Source organism: Balaenoptera borealis (assembly GCF_965194805.1).
Source record: "Balaenoptera borealis genome assembly, chromosome: 14".
NCBI classification, from domain to species: domain Eukaryota; kingdom Metazoa; phylum Chordata; class Mammalia; order Artiodactyla; family Balaenopteridae; genus Balaenoptera; species Balaenoptera borealis.
The window spans coordinates 82,210,034-82,235,357 of record NC_138875.1 but is presented as its reverse complement, the minus strand read 5'-3'; the positions used below and the strand labels follow the sequence as shown (position 1 = coordinate 82,235,357).

The 25,324-nt window shown below is 43.3% G+C and overlaps 2 protein-coding genes across 7 annotated transcripts in view; one reads left to right on the top strand and one right to left on the bottom strand.

Moving 5' to 3' along the window:
- Nucleotides 1-10,810, bottom strand: part of BRAP (BRCA1 associated protein) — a 30,726-nt gene extending 19,916 nt beyond the window's left edge. Inside the window, exons 1-5 of the mRNA XM_082355921.1 lie at nt 10,534-10,810; nt 8,327-8,488; nt 7,453-7,651; nt 6,099-6,288; nt 127-240 (exon numbers count right to left, since the gene is read on the bottom strand). Of these exons, the coding sequence (XP_082212047.1) occupies nt 127-240; nt 6,099-6,288; nt 7,453-7,651; nt 8,327-8,488; nt 10,534-10,615 (747 nt within the window). The 5' untranslated portion in view covers nt 10,616-10,810. The remainder of the gene's footprint in view (nt 1-126; nt 241-6,098; nt 6,289-7,452; nt 7,652-8,326; nt 8,489-10,533) is intronic.
- Nucleotides 10,811-10,857: 47 nt separating this feature from the next.
- ACAD10 (acyl-CoA dehydrogenase family member 10) overlaps nt 10,858-25,324 on the top strand; it is a 50,095-nt gene continuing 35,628 nt past the window's right edge. For 2 of the 6 annotated variants that reach the window (XM_082355864.1, XM_082355865.1), the window contains exons 1-4: nt 11,321-11,702; nt 15,929-16,128; nt 20,004-20,152; nt 21,562-21,756. In XM_082355864.1, coding sequence (XP_082211990.1) covers nt 11,695-11,702; nt 15,929-16,128; nt 20,004-20,152; nt 21,562-21,756 — 552 coding nt within the window. In that variant the 5' untranslated portion in view covers nt 11,321-11,694. The other 4 variants (XM_082355861.1, XM_082355862.1, XM_082355860.1 and 1 more) reach the window with 4 other exon arrangements.

The window sequence follows — 25,324 nt, the reverse complement described above, 5'->3', positions numbered from 1 at the left end:
TGGCAACTAATCTATTTTCTGTCTCTATGGACTGGCCTATTCTGGACATTTCCACAGATATCTTAACTTTCAACTTTATACCATTCTGATATGTTTATATCAAATATAAGAATTATTCACACTTACATCTTCAGATTTCAGTACTTCAGCCCTCTCCACATAGACCAGCTGGCAAACATCATCTTCTATTGAGTTGAACTGGCGGCCATTGCATGCCATGTAAAAACTATCTGCATCGGCCTAGGTGAACCAGTGGGGAAAAGGAAAAAGTTAAGAGAGATATCCTGAAAACGTGCTTTCTATTCAAGATACATGGCTTCAATTATTCTGTTCTTCAGCTTTTAAAAGTTATACTTAGGAGAGAAAGCAACCGCCAAAAGTAACATCTATGGCAGCAGGTTCACAGGCTAACTGTACCCTGCAGGTCAATATCCTACATCTCTACAATTTTTCCTGATACGTGATAGTCTTACTGGAACTAGCAGAAGATACTGAAGTGCAATAAACTGACAGCTACTACAATTTTAATACATATTCAACCAACAATGGTCAATGTTTCCCTTGATATCATTTTTTTTCTTTCTTCTTTTTTTTTGCCTCTAGTCAGCACTTTCACAGCCACTGAAGTCAAGCCTATTTGGAACCAAATCATAAGCAATGATTGTTACAGAAGAGCTTTTTTTTTTTCCCCCAGCCACACCACATGGCTTGCGGGATCTTAGTTCCCCACCCAGGGATTGAACCCGGGCCCCTGGCAGTGAAAGCACTGAGTCTTAACCACTGGACTGCCAGGGAATTCCCTACAGAAGAGCTTTTTAAAACAAATGTCAGCATCTATGTGAGAAAAAATAGAGGACCAGTGGAACTGGTATGGAGTGAAAAGCCAATTCCTTCTTTTCAATAAACCCAGTAATAATAATAATAGTAATATATGATAGATAAGGATCCTAGCAGGAGGTTTTAAGCAACTAGTGTGTAACACCAAAAGCAAAACTTCTGGCCAAGGTCAAGAGGTCCAAGATGAACCAGCCTTTAAAATACTAACAATATTGTTCCCTTGGAGTGGAAGACAGATAAAATCAGGGGAAACAGCCCCCTGTAGGTAAAGCTGCAAAGGCACAGGTGCATTTGTGAATATGGACACAAGTAAATCAAATCTTCCAGTCTAGCCTTAATAGAAAGTAACAAAGAGACAATTCCAGCTTTTAAAACTCAGCAATTTTTAGAGGCAGCTGAGAGGCCAAGGCTTATCTGGGTTTCACTCTCACACAGGCATCAGCCCAAAGATAGGAAGTTGTGTGCTTTGGCCTCACCAGTGTAGACAAGCTGCCTGAAGAGAGGAAGGGTGTTCTGCAAAAGGAAATGCCGCACTATCAACCTCAAGGACGAGATTCAAGCTGTACCAGGCAAAACCAGTCCTGGCTGTCTACCCTCATAGGGTCTGAATCTTACAGCCACTTTAAGCTTTTCAGCAGCTTTTCACTGCACTCTGATGATGTAATTCAAGGGTGGATTCTTAATTACCTATGCTTTCTTAATCTGACCAAGTAAGCTAAGCCTCTAAGGAAGGATGACCAATTCTGAACACAGATTTTGCAGGGACCTTTTTGGGGGTGGGGTGGGGAGGCTTTCCTTCAGGAAACAACCTGTGTATTTGAACTTCAAAATGTTAAAAGCCAGTTCTTGGACAATAAATCTCTTTAACACTAAGAAGCAGCAGCCCCAAATGGCTTCTCCCATTTTTCAAGAGCAGTAGATATGCCTTGAAATGCTTTTGGATGAGTAAGCAGCACAGTGAGCAACTGGACTCACGCACTGAGGGAAATGAGGGCCACGGCTGGCTCTGCAGGGCCTCCGGCACCAGCAGGAGCTGCTGCAGATGTGGCTGCTGAGAACAGCAGACCCAGCCAAAGACCTCCAGCTCTGTGGATGCTCCCTAAGTGGCCCAAGCCTCCTCAGAGGAAGGGACAAGGTTTGTGATACTGGGGATGTGACAAAATCGACTCAACATGAGATAAATTATTTCTTTCTTCGGGGAATTATCTATACCAAAGAAGTATACTTTTTGAACACATTGTTATCTTCTTTAAAATCTTGGTATTGGAAATGTCGCTTCACTGGCTGGAATATTTACTGAGCACCAAGCACATGCTGGGCACTGTGCTATGCAAAGGACAAGAGCAGGGAACAAAATCCACGTGGTTCCTGCTTCAACTCAGCACTGAAATGCACAAAAGCCTGAAGCTAACTGCAAAAAACACAGAAGAAACCACTCTTGTTTAAAATGCCTGCCTGCACTGTACAGAGCCCCAAATTTATTTATTTATTTATAAATTTATTTATTTATTTTTGGCTGTGTTGGGTCTTCGTTGCTGAGCACATGGGCTTTTTCTAGTTGTGGTGAGCGGGGGCTGCTCCTTGTTGCGGTGCACGGACTTCTCACTGCAGTGGCTTCTCTTGTTGCGGAGCATGGGCTCTAGGTGTGTGGGCTTCAGCAGCTGTGGCGCACAGGCTTAGTTGCTCCGCGGAATGTGGGATCTTCCTGGACCAGGGTTTGAACCCGTGTCCCCTGCACTGGCAGGCAGATTCTTAACCACCGCGCCAACAGGGAAGCCCTAGAGCCCCAAATTTCAAGAAACCCAGCTTTTGTTTTTTTTCTAGTCCTTTGATTTTATTGTTCTTTTCTCACCATAAACTCAGAAAAAGAAAAACCTATTATGATCAAGGTTCCTTTACTGTCACAGTGACCACATTTTTACTTCTGAGAACACATTTTTCCTTTTCAAAAGAGCTATCTCCTGGGCTGGCCTAAGCATATTAAGTGAAAATGAGTCAACATACTCCACTGAGAGGTTATCTGTCCTTTTTTGTCCCAAGCAACTACAAAACTGAATCCCCTTCTATTTCCCTGTATCCTGAATTACAAATTCCTTACCCAAAGACTAAATTTCCTAAGGGGCACAGTACAACTCTGTAGGCACATCTAACACCTCCAGCATAAAGAAAGATGAGGCCAACAGAAATTCAAGAAATGATAAAAGACATAGAGAAGGCCTATTAGTTCTTAATAAAATTCTATGACAAGGAAAAGAAAGGAATAAGAATATAGTTACCTGCCCAGGCCATGGAGTCAGGCTGCCTGTGTTTGAATCATAACTCGGACACTTACTAGCTATGTGGCCTTGGGCAAGTGTCTCACTCATGTCTGTTTCCTCAATTATAAAATATGAAAATAATGACACCTACCTTATGGCATAACTGAGAGGACTCGAGGAGCTAATGCATGAAAAGCACTTAGCACAGGCTTGACATCTAGTAAGTTACTCAAGAATTGGTGATATTGAGTCTATTCTCATTAGGGCCCAATATTAATTTAAAAACTTCAAGTCTTATACCAGGAGGGTAATTTTAGGCCTTCGAAAATCCCTGATAGGATGAGCCTTAGACCCTAAGATCTAGCATTACAGTTAAATAATACAACTCACGATACCAAGGTCAAGGGTTCTATCCTCACAGAGCACTCAGAAAGCTGTACCACAGTCTCAGAAAACATGTGTCAACTTAAGCAACCTGCACTTGGTCAAAAGACAGAGGTGGAGAGACAATGCAGAAGTACAAAGAAAATCCATTAACAGTAGCAGAAAATTTCCACAGCACTATCTGCAGACTGTGAAGGGCAGCATGTGCTACAGGGAAGTTTGTGGGTTTATTAGACAAGTTAGTGCTGTGGGCTTAATACACTTCAGACTAAATAAAAAGTCTAATATGTTCTTAAACATTTTTCCCCAGTCTCTTTCTGTGACTTTCCCTGTGTTACTTATCACCCTTGCTTGTTCGGTAGAAGCTATAAGCAAAATACTGCCATTACACAATTTTTTTGGCAAACAGTGAATATCTTCCCTTCCCCACACTTTCATCCCACTCCTGCTGGAAGAGGACTACACCCTAGGGATTAAAAGTGAGGGCTCAAATCCCAGCTCAGTCACTTATTTCTAGCTGTATAACCCTGGCCAAATCACTAACCTCTCTCCGTAGTCAGTTTCCTTATTTGTAAAACTAGGATAACAATAGTAGGGTTGTAGTGAGGATTACATCAGCTAATGCACATCAAGCACTTAGCAGAGTGAATGGTACAGAGTAAGCAGTCAATAAAGGTTGCATGTTATCATCAATACCCTTATTATTAGATTCAAAAAGATTTAAAATACCACTTGCCCACTACTTGGAAAGTTCTTCAGCAACCTTGGAAGGTCTTCTGACAGTCAGTGAAAGCAGCTGTGAGGTGCTTTTCAGTTCTCAATGTCAACTTGTGAAGTCTAAGCTTACAGAACCGTTGAAACATGTTTTAAACGTCTCCCTCAAAGGTGTGGTGCTTTGTAAAGGTTAAAGATAACAACTGTGTACCCTCTTGTACACGGAATTCCACACTAAGGGTGATTTCTCGGTGGCCCGCTGAACAGGTACAAATATAATCCAACTCTTATTTCTCTCTCTCCTTTTTTTTTTGGCCATGTGGCATGCGGGATCTTAGTTCCCCAACCAGGGATTGAACCTGCTCCCCCTATAGTGGAAGTGCAGAGTCTTAACTACTGGACCGCCAGGGAAGCCCCAAACTCTTATTTCTCTTAATTCTGTTCCCACGGCCAATGAATGGCTGCTACTGCTGTCAACTCTGGGTTTTTGAAATGAGGAGATGACAAACGGGCCTTGTGTCATGGGCTTCCTATTACCCACAAATCTTGGTGATTGGTCAGAGGCAATGGCAAGTGATCCTACAGGCACACTCATTTCTTTGCCAATCTGCAAGTTGGAACTGTTTATCTGGGGCAAATTCAGGAAGACTGTTTATCAATGAGGTGAGAAAGAAGTAACTTGGACAGAGCTGCATTTCAAAACCTAATGAAATGTCAAAATGTAACAGGCTATAAAAAAATAAAATAAAAACAAATTGAATGAAACCTATGGATAAGGTAGCCAGCCCTTTAATAACCTAGATAATACCTAAAACTTACCTCATTTTTATATTCACATAGAAACATGAATACTCCTAAGAATAAAAACCAAGAGAATATCTTTCTAACATCTTTAGAACTGAGGCGCATGCAGAATGATGCTTAATGCAACAAGTGAGACGGACTGGACGGCAAAACCTTCCTAAGTCAAAAACTCTGTTATAACGTGCAAATACTTTTAAAAGCTGAAAATATCACCATTCTTTCAGTGTTTGTCTCTCTAACGCAGTGATTTCCAATTAGAACTCTAAAGCATCTTCTGCGACTTCCCTGGTGGTGCAGTGGTTAAGAATCCGCCTGCCAATGCAGGGGACACAGATTCGAGCCCTGGTCCGGGAAGATCCCACATGCCGAGGAGCAACTAAGCCCACGTGCCACAACTACTGAGCCTGTGCTCTAGAGCCCGTGAGCCACAACTACTGAGCCCACGTGCCGCAACTACTGAAGTCTGCGCACCTAAAGCCCATGCTCCGCAACAAGAGAAGCCACTGCAACGAGAAGCCCGCGCACCGCAAAGAAGAGTAGCCCCAGTTTGCTGCAACTAGAGAAAGCATGTGCGCAGCTACGAAGACCTTATGCAGCCAAAAATAAATAAATAGATAAAATACATGAAAGAAAAAAAAGAACTCTAAAGCATCTTTAACGATGCAAGGAGTGTGAACAAAACCCCTCCTGTCACCAAAAATTTTTTTTTTAATTGATTTTGTTTTCTAAAATGTGCCAGAGAATATCTACTAAGAAGAGGATGATACAAGCAGGGGCACAGTTTTATAAAGGCAAATAATAATACAGGATTAACTTCAGAAAGTTTGGGAACTCTTGTTCTACTGGAATGGTTACTACTGGATAAACAAACACACACAACCCTAGATTTCATACTCAATCCGGTTTATAAAAAATAGCAGGTATGAATTAGAACTGCGTGTCTGCTGATGAATTTAGAAATATTTCTAGAATTACAACAATACTCTAGAGTATATCAAGACTCTGAAGTGCAAAATGCAGTAAATCACACACGGCTAGTATCAAACAGTTTCAAAAACACAGTTTCTGTGGCAAAGAGACTTTTAATATCTTAACTTTTACCTGTGCACTAAACTTTATCAGCACCATATACTGATTTGGAGTAGAGTCTCTGATGATTTTCATTTGTTCAATTACTTCATTAAATGGGGCGACAAACTTCATAAGGTCATGACTGGTCATTGTAGCAGGGACTGTGAGAATACACAGCATGGCACTGCGCCTCACATCTTCTTTTAAGGAGGTCATCTTACTAATAAGACAATAATTAGACTGTCTTGAATAGATGAGGTATAGTTAGTGCAAACAACACTAATTACACAACTTTTATGTCCAAGAAAAAAAAGTGTAATGCTTTATAAATCAAGTTAAACAGCTTGTTATTCTACCTGAAAATACACACTACATGGGTAAATGCAGAATCCCTTAAACATACCTGCAATGGAGTTTAAGGTAAGCTTTGAAATGTTCTACATTATACCCAGCACTGATATTTTTAATCTTCAGTTAAAGGCTTGTTATGGTTATAAATCTCCATCAGGAAAATTTGCAGTTTGTGTTTTGCTCTCATTAGTTTTCTAGTAAGAACTATCCTTAGATAATGTAGAAGCACAACTCAAACTACGGACTTCTCTCAAAGGGTCTCAAAGAGAAAAGAGCTCTAAATGTAGGAAGGAAAATTCTGAACCATGAGAATATGACTCTGAAGATTACAGAAAGTGTTGCTGGGTTGGAATAGCTGGAATAGAGGGGAAAGAAAAACCTCCCACAATGCAATTTGCTTTTGAAATGCTGCAAACTCACTTCAATAGCTGTGATCCAAAATGACTACCTGAGTATTCTGCTTCCCAGTGGGAACCTAGCAAACAAGTTAGGACAAGGACAGCCTTTAAAGAGATCAGCTACCAATTATCCAAGGAGCTGGTGGCCCAGCTTGTAGACTAGCAAAACCCTTCCTTTCCTTTGGCCTCCAGCAAGCCTTATTTGGACCACAGAAAGGGGTAAAATGATGTGATGAAATTGCAACCCATTATGTGACTTCTTAGCAGCTTCTTTAGTAAAGATTTGGTGGGAACATGAGTCTACAATGATGTTATGGATCTTTTAGAATTTTTCTTTTCTTTTCTTTTTTATCTTCCTTCCTTTCAATTTCCCAATCACCTGCATGCCTACCTTCTCAGGGAATATTTTCCTAGGTATTTTCTCAAGTGAATCTACACGATTCTTTCCTAAGAAGCTTTGACCCAATGTACGAGAGTTAACCATCTATAAAACATCTAAGAATTCTTTAACACACAGTATATGAAAGTACTATCCCTTTGAAGCTTAAAATACCCACTTCCCTTCAGGGCAAGAGATTTTTCTCTGCCCTATGGCAAAAAACAGACAAACTCAAAAGAGAAAAGGATTTTCTTACTTTGTCTTGTACAGATGCATAATACCGTGAACTATTTCAACGGAGGGGTTCCCACTGAAGAACGAAATCTGGTCTGGAAGCTGTTTGGATGGAGAATCCGGAGCAGTGTTTACACCTTCTTTACTGTGACCTTTACTTCTCTGTGCAGTGGGGGATGCTTCTGAAGACTTCCTGTCTTCCACTGTAGCTTTCAGCTCATCTTTCACAAACCAAAAATTGGATTATAAACTGATAGGAAATATGCTGAAGGACTCTAATCAGATGAAAACTTTGAGTAGAAGAATAAACTTTGGAAGAGAAATTGTAATGTACTGCACTGAGAACTACATTCACAGAACAGCAGAGTTGTGGGGGCATCTCAACTAGGAAGTGCTCTTTGCCCACCCACCGCCACCCGCCCCAAATGTCATTAACACCCTCAGAGACTCAACAGTGGCCTTTACATTTAGAAGTACCACAATAAGGCAGGTGTCTTCCATCGTGCACTCCTAAGTGGGATAAATATTCAGGGCTGTTAAGTTCGAAAACCAAACCTACCAGTTCTCCACGCTGGAGATGCAATACACTTCCATTCCCCTGGACGGAATGAGCTGGCAGAGCAGGGGGAGTCACAACATGTTTACCTGGATTCAACATGATCTGCCCCTGACCTATGTGGTAAGTAGCTCTCCTCACTGAGTAGAGCTGTCAACCTAGCTTGTTAGGATTGATTTAGGAGAAATATTCAGAGAAGCTGAAATGCGGCCTAACGACCTCATGTAAGGCACAAAGGCAGTAAAAGATAAAAGTATGTTTCATTGAACACCACGTATAAAACAGGCAACCGTGGGTTTACGTTACAAAAGATAGTCTTCTAGGGTTTTAGGAAGCATACCTGAGTTGGCCTTCATGGTCTCAATGATCATATCTGTCATTTCTCGACGGCCAAGATGCTGATGTATGATCGCTGCTTTCTCCCCTGGTGATTTCCCTTCTAAACAGGCTACAGCTGAAGCTAGTGTCTTCTTTTTGATCTCCTCATCAGACATTTCCCCAACTAAAGAACACATGAATGATTAATACCTGATAATAAAACAAGCTCCTTTCTACTCTCAATGTATCCATCCATAGGTTTTCCTTTTCTCTCTGCTGCCCTGCCCCAAGACTGTAAGATGCCTTTGCAGTGGTCATCTCACTCACCTCTGGGGCTCCTGCAGTGCCTGACAGTCAATTAATGCCCGGTGCAATAAACTCAGCAATGCAGGACTGTTCTAGTGAAAACCATGCACTTTAAAGCAAATGAACGAGATAAAAGCTTCGAGAGTGATTATGCTCAGATGAACCAACATTTTAGTAACACCTGTAGAGTGAAACTGTGTGTTGAGCCCCAAATGAAGGCATCAAGTCCATTAATAAACAAAACTTTTAACAACTTTTGGGGGTAGTCTTCTTAAACACCCTTATGCTATCATGCCCTGGAAATCCATGATCATTGTCTTAAATCACTAAAACACACAAAAATGGAAAAGGAATTTGGAAACTCGACTGGAATATCCTTAATATAGGCTGTATCAGAGCAGAGATCAGGCCTGTTTTGCCCATCACTGTATCCCTTGCACTTACAGTACCTACCACACATTGGAAGCTCTTTAAAGATCTGTTGAATAAATTAATGAATCAACGACTGACCCATGTAGAAGTGTATATGTGACCTATGTCAATTTAGTTGACTTTCAGAACTCAGTAGCCTATTAAATCACATTCAATCTTTAATTTGCAGCTTCAAAACTCACATACTCAGGGAAGTTTCCAACGACACCATCCCTACCAGCCCCAGGCCCCTTCCCCAAACCGGACACATCCTCTTGTAATAGCTTTCCAAACTCTTTTTTCCTTTCCTTCACATTTGTCACAGCTGTAATTCTACATTTATTATTATTCTTTAAATTAATTAATTAATTTATTTATTTATTTTTGGCTGTGCTGGGTCTTCGTTGCTGTGTGCAGGCTTTCTGCAGTTGTGGTGAGCGGGGACGGCTCTCCGTTGCGGTGCGCGGGCTTCTCATTGCGGTGGCTTCTCTTGCTACGGAGCACAAGCTCTAGAGCGCAGGCTCAGTAGTTGTGGCTCACGGGCCTAGTTGCTCCGCGGCATGTGGGACCTTCACGGACCAGGGCTCGAACCCGTGTCCCCTGCGTTGGCAGGCGGATTCTTAACCACTGCGCCACCAGGGAAGTCCCTACATTTATTTTGTAATTAGTTACTTCATCTGTCTCCACGAACTGAACTGCTGGTGCCATTAAAGCAAGGACCACATCCCTTTCCGCACACAACTAAAGCTCCAACAGAGAGTGAACATTCAAAAACTATTTCTTGAACGAATGTTGTTGTTAGGTAATTGTTGGAGGTCCAAGGAGCAGAACCACACCTGCATTCCCCACTGAGGCGGCTGTGTGGCTGGGAATGAAGAGCTCAGACTCTCAAGTCCAGCTCTCTGAGGCAGAATACCCGTTTTGCCACTGACAGATGATCGTGGGCAAGGCACTTAATCCCTGGGCTTCAGCTTCCCAGTTCTGTAAAAGGGTCATACACCCATCTAACTAATAGGGTTACATGAAGATAATTAGAAACAGTGCACACGAAGAGTTTAGTACAGTGCTCGGATACCAGAAGTGTACACGTTTTAATTACAAGTATAACTACTGCTACAGGGCGCTTAAATAAATAGTCTTTCAAAGAGGAACGATTTAATTAAACCAGGGGCCGTCAGCGAGCTGGGGATTCCGTCTCTGCCTTCACAAAACGTAGAGGAAACCAACTCGCACAACTCGGCCCCAACCCAGGGCGGAGAGAGCGACGCGCCAAATATAAAGAGTCCCGATGGGGAGGCACCAGGAAGGAGGGACCGGGAAAGGCTTCCCAGAGGTGACATCTGGGAAGACCTCCTAAGGACGGAGGGAATGAGAGGGATCCCAACCACCTCTCGGCTTCCTACTGAGGCGAAAGCCCTCGTCGCGGCCCGTCCTCGGACCCGGACTCTGGGAGGACGAGCCCCTGGGGCCCAGGCGCGGGCTACGGGGGAGGCGGCAAGGCCGCGGACTCACCAGCGGCGCTGAAGCCGAAGCCGGCGGGGACCGGCGAGTGTTCTGCGAGCTCCAGGCGGATGACAACCAGTGACACACTCATAGGGCAGGCGCTGGTCGGCGCGAGCCCCGGCGGGCTCAGGCGAGGCTGGGAGACGAGCCTTGAGGCCGAGCGGCCCGGGGCGGCAGCGCCGCCGCCGCGCCTCAGCTCCGCCGCAGCCGCCTCAGCAGCAGCAGCTCCGTCGCCAACGTCTGAGCCACAACACCCTCCACTTCCGCCTCCCGGCCGCCGTCCCTGACCCGTGAGGTTACGCATGCTCGGATCAGCGCGCCCTCTGATTGGGTGCGGAGGCAGGCACGTGATTGGCGTGTCTGCGGGGAGGTGAGTCTGCGCCCTTCGGGACGGGATTTCGAAGAGTTTGTGGAGGTGGCACGTCACTGGGATACCGGAAGCTGGGCCCCCAGTAGACGAATCGGTGGGTGTGCGCCCAGACCGGAGTTAGCCTATCTGAGAGACCTCTCCCTCATCCCAGCTCATCTGACGGCGAGGGGTCTCTGGCTCCGCGAGGTCTCCGAATTGTGCGCGGAACCCGCGCCCTGCAGAGAGCTCTGGCCTCTTTTTGTCCTGTTTGATCTCTCGCTCTAGCTGTAGGCAGGGTTGCTTTGTGTCAGCCACGCTTTACAGACAGGTGCGCTGAGGCTCAGAGAGGTGAATACGCTTCTCTGAGGACCCATCGGGAGTCGGGACTCGATTGCAGGGTTTCTGATTCTGTTAAGGTAGGGCGGTGGGCTGGTTAAACGCCCAGAGATGGAGATACATCTGGGTCCCACTCCCTGCCCCATCTCTTCACAGATGTGTACTGAGGGTGAATGAGATGAACACGCAGTTCCTGTTATTAATGAGTAGACCCTGTTCACCTGTTTTGTGACTTTGAGTTAGATTTTGCGTAAAATTGGGATAATATCCCTATACAGCTGTGATAATGAAATGAGTAGAGCCTGTGGCTCTATTTACATCAGTTTTTCTGAGAGTCAGCATTCTTTCCAGTACCTCAGACTGCCTTTAGCATGTAGACATGGAGAGCCACAGTCAATACATATATGGCACATATGTGACAGAACGCTGTTCTAGGTATATGCTACCATTACATGTAAAGGTGTCGTGGACAGCACGTCGTGGACATGTATAGGTGTGTGGACTGTATATGCATATAATGTGACCAAATGATATTTATAGCTTGTGGCTGCACCCTATGAGTTAGTTTCAGTATACACTGTTTATATCAGGGTTTCTCAACCTCTGCACTATTAACATTATTGGACTCAATAATTCTTTGGGGTGTGTGTGTGTCCTATGCTTTATAGGATATTTAGCAGCATCCCTGCCCTGACCCACTAGGTACCAGTAGCATGTCCCAAGTGGTGACTACCAAAAATGTCTCCAGATATTCCCAAACGTCCCCTTGGAGCCAAAATTGCCCCCACTGACCGTCTGATTTTTGTGAAGCTGCATATGCCATTTGCACCTGCTATATGCATATAATATATGAGACCTCATGAAGTTTTTAAAAATTATTATTATTTAAAAAAATTTTTGGCCACGCCACTTGGCATGTGGGATCATAGTTCCCCAACCAGGGATCAAACTCGTGCCCCCTGCAGTGGAAGTGTGGAGTCTTAACCACTGGGCCTCCAGGGAAGTCCCTTATGTGAACTTTTTAGTAGTATATTACAGTAGTAGATAACATTTAATGGTGTGCCAGGTACTAACTTGAGTGCTTTACATACTTTATCTTATGTAATCGTAACAGCAACTTCATGAGACAGGTAGTATAATTGTTCCCATTTTAACAGAAGAGGAACCTGAGGCTCAGAGAGTCACTTGCTCAGGATCTCACACTTAGCAAGTGGCAGAGCTAGACTTTGAACCCAGGCAATCTGATTCCAGAGCCAACACTCAATCTCTACTAAACTATCTGTTTAATATGTGGAAACATACACTATGTGTGCATATTTATGAAAGCATAATTTAGATAGCAAATCTGCATCATCATACTGACCTCATTCTGAGAGACAGAGAGAAGACATATTCTTTACGGTAGAGGAGGAAAATGCCAGTTTCAGGGAACTAGAATTATTCTCTAGAGATGGGCAAATTGGGCTTGTTACACTTCTTTGTGGCTGCCAATCACTATGCCTGCCCCCTGTGTTCCCCTATTTTCTTTTTTTTTTTTAATTTTTAAATTTTATTTATTTATTTATTTTTAGAAGGTTTGGTTTTTTTGGGTTTTTTTTGTTTTTTAATTAATTAATTTATTTATTGGCTGCATTGGGTCTTCGTTGCTGTGCGCGGGCTTTCTCTAGTTGCATTGAGCAGGGGCTACTCTTTGTTGCGGTGCGCTGGCTTCTCATTGAAGTGGCTTCTCTTGCTGTGGAGCACAGGCTCTAGGCCTGCGGGCTTCAGTAGTTGTGGCACGTGGGCTCAGTAGTTGTGGTTCGCGGGCTCTAGAGCACAGGCTCAGTAGTTGTGGTGCACGGGATTAGTTGCTCCGTGGCATGTGGGATCTTCCTGGACCAGGGCTCGAACCCGTGTCCCCTGCATTGGCAGGTGGATTCTTAACCACTGCACCACCAGGGAAGTCCTAAATTTTATTTATTTATTTTTGGCTGCGTTGGGTCTTCGTTGCTGCGCACGGGCTTTCTCTAGTTGCGGCGAGCGGGGGCTACTCTTCTTTGCGGGGCGCGGGCTTCTCATTGCAGTGGCTTCTCTTTTTGCGGAGCACGGGCTCTAGGCACGTGCGCTTCAGTAGTTGTGGTACATGGGCTCAGTAGTTGTGGTTCTCGGGCTCTAGAGTGCAGGCTAAGTAGTTGTGGCACACAGGCTTAGTTGCTCTGCGCCATGTGGGATCTTCCCGGACCAGGGCTGAACCCGTGTCCCCTGCATTGGCAGGCGGATTCTTAACCACTGTGCCACAAAGGAAGGTTATCCCCTATTTTCTGATTCATCCAGTTTATTCATCCTTCCAACTCATGTTTCTACTGAGCATGTGCTATGTGTCTAGACACCATGCTAGGTCCTAGGGGATGGATATATACAAAGATGAAGTAAGATAGGCCTTTCCTTAAGGAGCTGATAAGTAGAGGAGCAGATAGAGTTGAAAACAGGAACTGTGTGATGGGGTAAGTTTCCTAGTGAAGGTATGGAGAAGAAGCAATGAGAGTGAAAAAAAAAAAAGTAGTTTCAGAGTCTTCCAGGAAAAAGAAAGACTAGCCTCTCTAGAGGAGGTAAAGCTGAGGCTGTGATGTAAAACATAGTGTAAATTTACCAGCAGATAAACAGGCGAAGACATTCCAGTCAGTGGGCATGTACCACGGAGGTACCAGGAGGTATGAGAAATCACAGCGCTAACCTGCTCCGAAGAGAGCATTGGGAAGTGGCTAGAACTATCATTTCTAGTTGGAAGGAAGAAGCAAGGTAGTCGTGGGAGCGTTGCCCACTTATCCATTAGCAGGATTATGAGGAGGGCAGTGTCCTCAATGAGGATGAAAGTCAGCCCTTTAGAGCCAGAGACAGTTTTCATCTCTGTTAAGCCCTCACAGAGAATGTGTTGACACTTTTAGGAGCCTATAAATAAATTTCTCCTTCCACCACTAACTTTGGCCATGGCGTAGGAACGTAGGTAAAACCCAAAATGCAAATCAGTCTTTACATTTTTCATTTCAGCATTCATGCGCCAATCCAGCAAATTTCCAATTACATAAGAAGCACATTATGTCATCTTGAACATTTGCTTCTTAAGAATGCTTTCTTTAGGTGGCTGTCTGGCCAGATACAGTTATTTGATACCTTAATAAAGAATGGCATCACGAATACTTCTAAAAAAAAAAAAAGAAGAATCCTTTCTTTAGGGACTTCCCTGGTGGTCCAGTGGTTAAGACTCTGTGCTCCCAATACAGGGGGCCGTGTTGGATCCCTGCTCAGGGAACTAGATCCCACATGCCGGTGCTAAAATTTCTGCACATCACAACAAAGATCCCGCATGCAGCGCAGCCAAATAAATAAATAAATATTTTTTAAAAAAGAATCCTTTCTTTAGAATCTTACAGAGTTTATTTAGTCCTTATGGTGGCACTAAAGTGACTCCCATGAACAGGCAGGGTGTCTTACCAACCTGTTTTGCTCTAACTTGCTTCTTAGTAAGCTTTTTAACCATAGACATCGCATGAGAAGCTTCAAGATTTTCAAGTGGAACTGACTGCAAATAGAATTTGGTTTAATTATTTTGTTTTTTTCCCAGGTTTTTATTTCAGACTTACAGAAAAGTTGAAGAATAGTACAATGATCTCTCATATACCCTTCATTATGTACCCTTCACCAAGATTGATTAATTATTAACATTTTGCCACATTTGATTTATGTCTATACATGTTTATATATCTATATACACGTGTACCTGTTATGTGTATTTTGGTTTTTTTCCCGAACTTTTTGAAAGTAAGTTTAGAAAAGAGGCAATGGAGAACAATCAGGAGGACATCGCCCTGCTCTGTAGGAGGGGTGATGGGGTGGTGGCATCGTGAGTGCTAGGAGGAGGTGGGTACAGGGCATGCTGCTCATTGGGCTCTTCTGGTAGCCAGAAGAGGTTTCACGAAGGAAGTGACAGGTAAACTACAGCCTAAAGGACAATTTGCAGTTAGCCATGTAACAGATGGAAGGGAGCATTCAGGCCAAGGAAACACCATACCCGAAGGCCTGGCAGCAGGAGGAGAGCATCACGTGTTTGAGGGAGCTGCCGTGGACCTGAGTGTCCCCATCACCCCGGTTAAGATGAAATACGAGGGAGAGCTGTGGCCGAAAGGGGAGAGGCAGAACTCAGAGGGCCTTTTCAGGCAGGTTAAGGAACTGAGAGTTTATCTTGAGGACAATGGGGAGCCATTGGAGGTTTTAAATGGGGTTCGGATATGATCAAATTTGCAATCTTGAATGATAACTGGTTGAAGAGTGAAGAAAGAATGAGGTTTGAGAAGAGGCAGGGGGACCAGTTAGGAGGCCGTTGCAAAGGTCCGTGCTTGATATCACGCAGTGAGAGTGGAGAGAGGTAGATGGAGAGCTTCGGGAGGAAGGATGGGCCGTGCACAGCACCCGGAGCGGAGGTGTCTGGCTGGAGGACTGAGAGAAGTCGGGGTGAATCCAGTTTTCCAGCTTGGGTGGCTGGGAGAACGGTGGAGCCCTTTCCTGAGCCAAGGAACTTAGGCAAGGAGTGGTCAGGGAGGGTGGAGATACTGCGTTCGCTCTGGTGGTGTCTGAAGCCCTGGTTGGAGGTCAGAGGAGGTGTGCAGGTGCCACCCTGAGCACCAGGGTGGAGGTCTGCTTGGAGGCAGTGACGGCAAACTGTGTCCTGTGCCTTCTCCGCAGCCTCGGCCCCAACATGTGCCTAAGGCGGCTTTTGCAGTCTGCACAGCTCCAGCGGGCTTGGAGGGCGGTCTTCGTGAAACATGTCCAGGGCAGGCACCAGGGAGCCTGGCGATGGACACATTCTGGAGGCGGCACCTACAGAGCAGTGATTTTTGACATGGGCGGAGTTCTCATTCCTTCTCCAGGGAGAGTGGCTGCAGGTGAGCTCTTCATTCTACTTCACCTTTGGAGACTGCGGTGGGTAGGGGTGGGGGAAAGGATGGTGGTGAGGGGAGATGGCAGTGTGTCCCAGTGGGTACTATACTTGCTCTTGAATCAAATTCCAAGCAACAGTTAGTGGCTGAGTATCTTGGGCAAATTATTTAACTGCTCTGAGTCTTAGTTTCCTCATCATTAAATGACGGCCAATGATAGTACCTACCTCTTTGGGGTTGGAGGAGGGTTAAATGAGATTATTCATGGAGAGCACTTGATTAGCAGGATGAGTGCTTGGCTCACCTGAAATTCTCAATAAACGACGAGCTGCTGTTGTTATTGTTGTTAATGTTATTGGTGGAATTTAACTACCTTTCCCTGAGAACTACTTCTGAATCCTGAAATCCTCTCTGAGCCCCCCTCCCCGCTCTGATCATAGCCTTTCCTTTTCCACCAACCTCCCTTCTAAACCTGCTTTTGCTACTACAAGATCAAACCTCTAGGCTCTGATCCTTCCTTTTTCAGCCCCTCCTGGTATTACCTTTTTACCCACTCAGTTCAACTGACTTAAGTGTGATTTGTTTGGCTTGAAGTGTTAGAAAACCTAACAAAACAGTGACTGAACCAAGACTGAAGTTAATTTCTTTTGCACATGAAAGTCCAGGTAGGTGGTCTGGGCCAGTGTGTTGCTCTGTGATGTCAGCGCCCTGGGCTCTTTTCATTGTGTTGCTGTGCTGTGAGTGTACTTCATTTCCACTTTCACCACATGGGTCAGGCTTGGCTGCCTCACTTTCTGCCATCACATTCCCATTCTAGCCAGCAGGAAGGAAGAAGGACCAAACAGCTGCCCCTGTTCTTTTGACTTACTGTGGTTGCTGATTGGGCAGTTTTCTATGCGAAATCAACCCAACTTCAGGTTTTCTGTGCCCCTGGTTGCAAAATTACCCAGCTCTGCTAACTGGTTAGGTGAGCTATTTTTTTTTTTTTTGGCTCCAGCTGCAGTTGAGCCCTCAGCTTCTCTATTCCTCCACTCATATTCCTCTTGCATTCACTACAGGGCTGTTCCAAACTCCCCCCGGAGCCACCATACTTCCCCAGACCAAACCTTCATACTTGGCAGACAGCCAAGTCTCCTTTTACAGAGAACATAAAGGTTACTTGGCAGGGATTTTCTCAGCTTTCTCCAGAATGTCTTGAGAACCTATTCGCTTCTTTCCACTGCCACTGCCTCTACACAAGTTAGATTCCTAAATTCTCCCGCCTGCACTGGCACATCAGCCCCCTAACTCCTAACTCTACCTCTGGCCTTTTGGGTTTTGCACCACCTTGCACACAGTGCCTGGAACTGCCCTTCTGAAACACACATCTTATCCCTTCCCTCTCCTGCTTCAAATCCTTGAGGGCCTGCATTTTTTCACTTAGATTAAAACCAGAAGCTTTACCTGGTTCCAGGGCCTCTCACAGCCAGCTCTCATGTCCTTTCGTCATGCCATTTCCTATGTACGCCCACATTTCAGCTACCTTGGACTACTTGACGCTCTTTAAACTTGTCAAATGTATTTATACTCCTGTGCCTTCGCAAGTTCTGTTCTCTCTGATCAAAGCTACCCTTCCCTGCCACCTCTGCCTTTTCAAATCCTGCTCATACTTTTAAATGGTGTGTTATTCAGCAGTGCCTGGAATCTTTGGAGCACTTAGTAAGTCTTGTGGTTGTTGTTATTATTGACTTGTGTTTTTATTTTATATTTGTAATGTTTTTGCCATACCCAAATTTTCATTTTTGATGTCATCAAAATTATCTGTGTTTTTCTTTATGGCTTGCGTGTTATGAGACTAGGCTAAGGAAGTCGTTTTTTTCTTCACGTTCATAAAGACGTTGCATATTGTTTTCTAACTTTTAGAGGGTTTTTTTTTCTGATTTGGGTATTTAGTCTGTTGGGAATTCATTTTTGTGATGGTGAGAAGCAGGGATTTAATTAAATTTTTTCTATACAGAAACTCAGTTATGCCAACCTCATTTATGAAATAGTTGGTGCTGAAAGGATATTTTTAAAAATACAAAGATATGCTGTATAGCACAGGGAACTCTCCTTCACTTTGCTGTATAGTAGAAACTAACACAACATTGTAAAACAACTATACCCCAATAAAAAATAAATAAATAAATAAATAAAAGTGCACCTAAAAAAAAAAAAAATACAAAGACAAATTTCTTACTGTCACCTCCATCCCTCCCTGGTTAGTCCTAGGCTTCATTGGTTATCATTGTGAAAAGTTTGTTTATCCTTCCAAAAATTGCCTATATATACGTGAGTGTGTGTGTGTGTGTGTGTGTGTGTGTGTGTGTGTGTGTAAACTGTGTCTACACAGATTGGGTCATACTGTACACACTGTTATGTACCTTTCCTTTTTTCTGACCCAGTAGAATATCTTGCCAAATTTTCCACATCAGTAGGCATAGGTCTAGTTAAGGGATTAGCAAACTTTTTCTGTCAAGGGCACTAGATGGGCTTCACGAGCCATACAGTCTCTGTATGGCTTTACTATTGGAGCCAGCAACAGCCATAGACAATAGTAAACAAGTAGGTGTGGTTGTGTTCCAATAAAACTTTATTTACAAAAACAGATGGGAGACAGATTTGGCCCCCAGGCCATAATTTGCCAACGCTTGGCCTAGTTTATACATTTTAACATCTACGAGGTATTCCATCATATGGATGTACCATGGTTGATTTAACAAGCCCTTTAGTAACGTGCAAGTTTCTAGTTTTTATTGTGAGCAGTTCTGCACAACAGCCGTGTACATAATCTTTGCTTACTTTTATAAATATATCTGTGGGAGAAATTCCTGGAAGCAGAATTACTACATCAAATGTAAATGTGTATTTAAAATGTTGCACTCCATAGAGGTTGTATTTGTTTACACCCCCATCAACAGCATATGAGAGTGCCCCTTTCCTTGCATGCTTGCCAGCTCTAAGATCCTAAAAAATGCTCTAACTTTAGTTCTAAAATTAAAGATGTATTATTATTTGGATTGAGTTTTGAAAGTCCTGTTATTCTCAAAAGACATACTGAATTGGTCACATTGGTGATTTCTGAAGAATGGGATTGCTTTGTCATTTAACTTTCTTTTTTATACCTTTCTATATTGTCTGAAATATTTTCAATGCACAGGTACTACATTAAACAAAAGATATGTGCTAATGTATTTTATTGATATATCTTAGATATAATTATGAATGCTGTATATATTTTTGCCCCATAACAGGTATATTATACAAAGAGAAAACACCCTTGTACAAGAAAAAGTAACCCCTGTTCCAGTGTTTCCAGTATACACAATAATAATCCATCCACTGCCTTAGCTCTTTATGGACAGAATTTTGTTCTTTATTTCTCAAAGACAGCGCCCCCAGGTGAATGTTTCAGTGTACCAGCTACACTGCTCTGAAGGATTACTACGGTTTACAAAATGAAGGGCTCGTTTTGGAGTGCTGTCAGAATCTGCTTTATTCCCTAATGCACTTCCTTACCATGTGCCAGGACTGTGTGAGTGACCTAATATATATGAACCAGCCAATGAGAGAACAGGGAAGAAAATTCGTACTGCAGTGTCCAGAGTCATCTCAAGGTGGTGGTATGGACCTGACGCTTGGCACCAGTATGGTCCCCTCAGTTACACAGATTATTATTGCTGTTCCCTTGGAGGTGCAAGCTGAGATTTTCCATTTCCTGAATTTCTCTGAGTTCCCAATAGAACCCACTTGGCACCACAGTGATGCCACAGGAACTTGTATGGTATTTCCCCTGCTCCCCAAACCCCAGCTGTTTGTCCATATATTACTGTTTCACTTACCATATGTTTTACTTCCGGTAGAATGGGAGGTACAGAATCATATCCCTTCTGGAACTATATTGAAGGCCTTGATCTCAGGTGGCGAAAATGGGCCCTGGATGAAATTTATGAGAGCAGAGATAACAACAGAGGAGTTCCTACAAAAATTTGGGAGACTTTGCTCTGAAATTGTGAGTGATAAACATACTTGAATTTCCATATTCTTTTTGCCTAGAATAGTGGTTGCAACACTTATCCATTAAGTTGGTTAAACTAAAAATAAAGAAGGGAAAACCTAATAACCTGTTATAAGATTTTAAGCTATTTCTTCCATCCCCAGGTACTCAATTTTAACTACACGAATGAAAAAGTAAAAATATCACGTACTAAGCCTCTCCATCAGTTACTGTTCATCTGAAGCTGGAGTTGTATAATGGCTTTGATCAGAAAGCTTGTTTAATGCAGTAATAACATTGAGCCTTTCTCTGGAAAGGCTCTGCATTGTTCTAAGCTCTTTATTTGTATTAACTCATGTACCTTCACAATAACCCTGCTAAAATATAATTTAAGATATAATAAAGTTCTGTGGATAGATGGTGGTTTTGGTTACATAACAGTAAATGTACTTAATGTCACCCAAAGTGGTTAAAATAGTAAATTTGATATTATGTGTTTTTACCTCAATTTTAAATAAATGAATAAATATTTAAATATATGTATAGGAAACATTCTGCTAAGTGACAGAAAGAAGCCAACCCAAAAGACCACATATTGTATGATTCCACTTATTTGAAATGTCTAGAACAGGTAAATCTATAGAAACAGAAAATAGAGTTGTTATTTTCTAGGACTGGGAGTATTGGGGTGTCGGGGGGAGGAATGGGTAACGACTGCTAATGGGTATGGGATTTCTTTTTAGGGTGATGAAAATGTTCTAAAACTGATTTGTTGATAGTTGCACAACTTTGTGAATATATTAAAAAGCGTTGAATTTTACAGTTTAAATGGGTCAGTTGGGTGGTATGTGAATTGTATTTCAATAAAGCTCTTGTAAAATGTGCGTGTGTATCAAAATAGCAGACTTGGCCTTGCAGATTTTGAAACATGATAAAATAAGGGTTTTCAAAACCCACAGAGATTGAATTTAAAAACACAAAAATTGATCAGAAACTGACATTCAGTTCGTAATGGTGAAGTTGCAGGCATTGCAGAATCATCAAATGTCTCTGGATCATTAAAAATTAAATTACATCTGCTTAATACACTTATAGAGTTTAATGTACCTCTTAGGGGCTTCTGAATCTTTTTAAAATTGACAATGAGTGAGTGAAATAAAGAACTCATTTAACTGGAATACTGATATAAATAGCTCCATTCCCTAACCACTGTAACTCTAATTCTAAGCCACTTTTTACAACCTTATATACAAAGTTCTGCACAAGGGCTGAGGGAGGGAATTCCTTTTGGCAGCAAGCCAAAGGCCTGGGGTCTTACACCAGGTAGTGGTAGGAAGCCAGGAATATGTGTTTTTCTGTGTTGGTGACAAGCTGTTCTTACTCTTAATGATGGCTTGTTCTCCTCTCCCCTCCCCGATTCTTAGTCAAAGACCTCCGTGCCCGTGGACTCCTTTTTCTCTCTGCTGACCAGTGAGCGAGTGGCGAAGCAGTTCCCAGTGATGACTGAGGCCATAACTCAGATTCGGGCTAAAGGCCTTCAGACTGCAGTCTTGAGCAATAATTTTTATCTTCCCAATGGGAAGAGCTTTTTGCCCCTGGACCGGAAACAGTTTGATGTGGTAAGCTCACAGTGGCCCAGAATAATCCGAATCAAGTCTGTGTCCTTGCTTCAGGATGCAGCATTAATGCTGCCTCTCAGTTGGCCTTGAATGAATGGATTTTTTATTCACACACTTGACTCAGTTAGGATTAAACATAACAGGTGGGAAACAGGACTTGTAAAATATCACTGAGCTCTTAGCAAGGTCAGTCATTTATGGGCTTTGATAACTGGTTGAAACCTCAGCTTTAGAGACTCCCTTTCATTCTGGAGTTGAACCTTAGTCATCAGATAACACATGCACTTTCGTCAGCCCTCGCCTCTTAACGGGCCCTTTGACCTTTTCTCTTCAAAGACCAACCCCGTTGCTCTCTATTTCTATGGCATTAATCCTTAGACCAGTGCTGTGCAAACAAACCTACTGCAGTAAAGGAAATGTCCAGTATGGTTGCTACTAGTCACATATGGCTATTAAGCACTTGAAATGTGGCTAGTGGCCCTGAGGAATTCTATTTCATTTCAACTTAAATGTAAATAATCACATATGGCTAGTGGCTACCGTGTGGGACAGCACATGAAGGGCTAGACTATGAAAGTACCTGAGAAGATTCTGAGTCAGGAGATGGTCTTCTGTGCCAGGAGGTTACTTCTGTGAAAGACTCCCATTTCCTTAAGAGAAAGTATATCGTTATCCTGGGACAGATATGAATTACTGAATTATTGACTTGCTTAAACTTCATTCGGTTGGAAAACACATTGTCATTAAGCAGTGACTGTGTGCTGGGCACTGGCTAGGCATGAGGGGATACTGTGTTCAATGTGACAGACACAAGACCTGCCCTCTGGAATATGCATTTGCCATATTTCAGGTTGTCAGTCGCTACATGTGGCTCGTGGCTACTATGTCAGACAGGACAGTGTCACATTTCCATCATTGTAGAAAGTCCTATTGGATAGTGCTATTTTAGAACATAAAGTCTAGTTGGATTGACAGGCAGAAAATTCAGAGCACAAATATGGGCAATTAACGACCCAACCTAATGCTCTTTTCACCTCCCACCTCCTCATTCCTCCTGTACAAAGCCAGTCAGAGATAGAGTTCTCTTCCCTCTGCACAGCTGCCTGCCTCCTTGCCCACTTTAACTGTTGGTTTCCCCGCTGGTCCACAGCACAGCCCTGCTCCAAGCAGCCTCCCCTTCTGGTGCTCAGGGACCTCAGCCAGATTTGAATCCTGTCTTGCAGCTTGCTATAAGCAGTAGCTTTGATTCTCTGGACCTCAGTTTCCTCACCTGTAGTTCAGGAGTAGGAATTTTCTTCGTTTAGGGTAGCTGTGTGAATCCCAGAGTATAATGCATGCAAAGCACTTTACAGAGTGCCTGGCAGATAGGTAAGTATTCAATACATTGTAATTATTTTCAGAGATTCCTTCCCTCCAGTGTGGCTATGCGGATGTATCTTCATCTGGACAGAATCAGTTGGCCAGGCTCATATTGGGCCCTTCAACTACTTAAGGACTTGTGAGCGTCTTTAAAACAATGGACTTGTTTATTCAGGCTTCACAGGCTCTCTGGCGTGTGCTTTTCAGATCCATTTTCATATTCTATGTCTGCAGGAGACCTGGAGTTTTGAAAATCTGTTTCCTCAAGAGCAGGGGTTTACATTTTTGTTCTCTAAAGCTATAAAGAAAAAAATTATTTTGGAAGAAGTAAAGCTAATGGAATCATTCCTGTGATCCCCATCATCACTGGAGGCTGTTCCTGAACTTTTCAATGTCACAGAAATGTGTTTCTGCTGAGGTGTATGTGGCTTTTAAATTTTGTTCATCTACTTTTTTTTTTTTTTTTTTAGTATGGATGTTTTATGTCTGAAATTTTGCTTGTGTCCAGGTGTAAGCAATGGGTAATGTCTTTTTTTTTTTTTTTTTGGCTGCGTTGGGTCTTAGTTGTGGTGCGCGGGCTTCTCTTTAGTTGTGGCACGTGGACTCCAGAGAGCACGGGCTCAGCAGCTGCCACACGCGGGCTCTCTAGTTGTGGCGCGCAGGCTTAGTTGCCCCGTGGCATGTGGGATCTTAGTTCCCCGACCAGGGATCAAACCCATGACCCCTGCATTGGGAGGCGGATTCTTAACCACTGGACCACCAGGGAAGTCCCCATCTACTTTGTTTTTTAAGTAAAAACTTTTACATTATTTTTTTTATTGTAAAGAACACACGATACAAGATTTACCATCCTAGGGACTTCCCTGGTGGCGCAGTGGTTAAGAATCTGCCTGCTAGTGCGGGGGACACAGGTTCGAGCCCTGGTCTGGGAAGATCCCACATGCCACGGAGCAACTAAGCCCGTGTGCCACAACTACTGAGCCTCTGCTCTAGAGCCCACGAGCCACACTACTGAGCCTGCGCGCCACAACTACTGAAGCCTGCGCACCTAGAGCCCGTGCTCCACAACAAGAGAAGCCACTGCAATGAGAAGCCCGTGCACCACAATGAAGAGTAGCCCCGGCTCACCGCAACTAGAGAACGCCCGTGTGCAGCAACAAAGACCCAACACAGCCAAAAATAAATAAATAAAATTTTTTAAAAATGTAAATAAAAAATGCTAATGTAGTACAATGAAAAAAATAATTTACCATTCTAGCCATTTTTAATTATACAGGACAGTAATTTTAGGTATATTCACATTGTTGTGAAACACAACCCCAGAAATTTTTCATCTGGCAAAATAGAACACAAGAAGTCCAGGGATCTTATCCAATTTAAATCTCAGGAATTTTTTCACTTCTCCAAATGTACTCACCTATGAGAGGAGATGTCTGCTTGTGAGACTTGGCCCTGATCCCCAGGGTTTGCTCCCCCTCTCCTCTTGTCTCGGCTGGTACAGCTGTGCTGCTTTCCTGTCGCATGATGCCTTTATTGGTGTCTGAAACACCTGGCTTCTCTGCTACCCACTGTTGACATCTTCTTTAGAAGGAGCTTCTTTGTCTTCTTTTAGCTCATTCAGGTCCTTAGGAGACCAGGAAGAGTCAGTAACTTATTCAGAACATTTATTTGTCTGAAAAGGCAGTTCTTCTCTAACCTTGAACAATGGGAGTTTGGAGGAGAGGGAGGGCCTCTGAGGTTTGTCCTTGGTCTTGGAGAGCGAGGGTCAATTCAGGAGTGATTGAGGGAGTTAGTTCTATTCTTTGGGCAGACCAGAGGGTATTGGTTACAGGCCTCTATGGACGTCTTAGGCCTGCTCACAGGAGATCAAGCCATGGGGACAGTGTCAGAGGACTTGGGGTTGCTGGATCAGAGGTAGCCTGACACTGAGACAGCTGTTTCAGGGTTCTCCTGAACCCTCAGCAGCACCCCACCAGTTCTGGATCAGATACAGGTTGAAGCAAGGCTGTCAGGATACAGGAGGCTCTTTGCATGAAAGGGAACCATGTCTTTGCCACTGACGATCTCTTTGGTGTTAGCCATCCTGTGGGATTTATCTGTCTAGGTTGAGTACAGCTGTTTGTTTTTCAACTTCTGAAATATGGACATTAAAGTCATGTTTCTTTTATAACAGTAAACAGTGCCTTCTTTCTGAGAAAATGGTGAAATA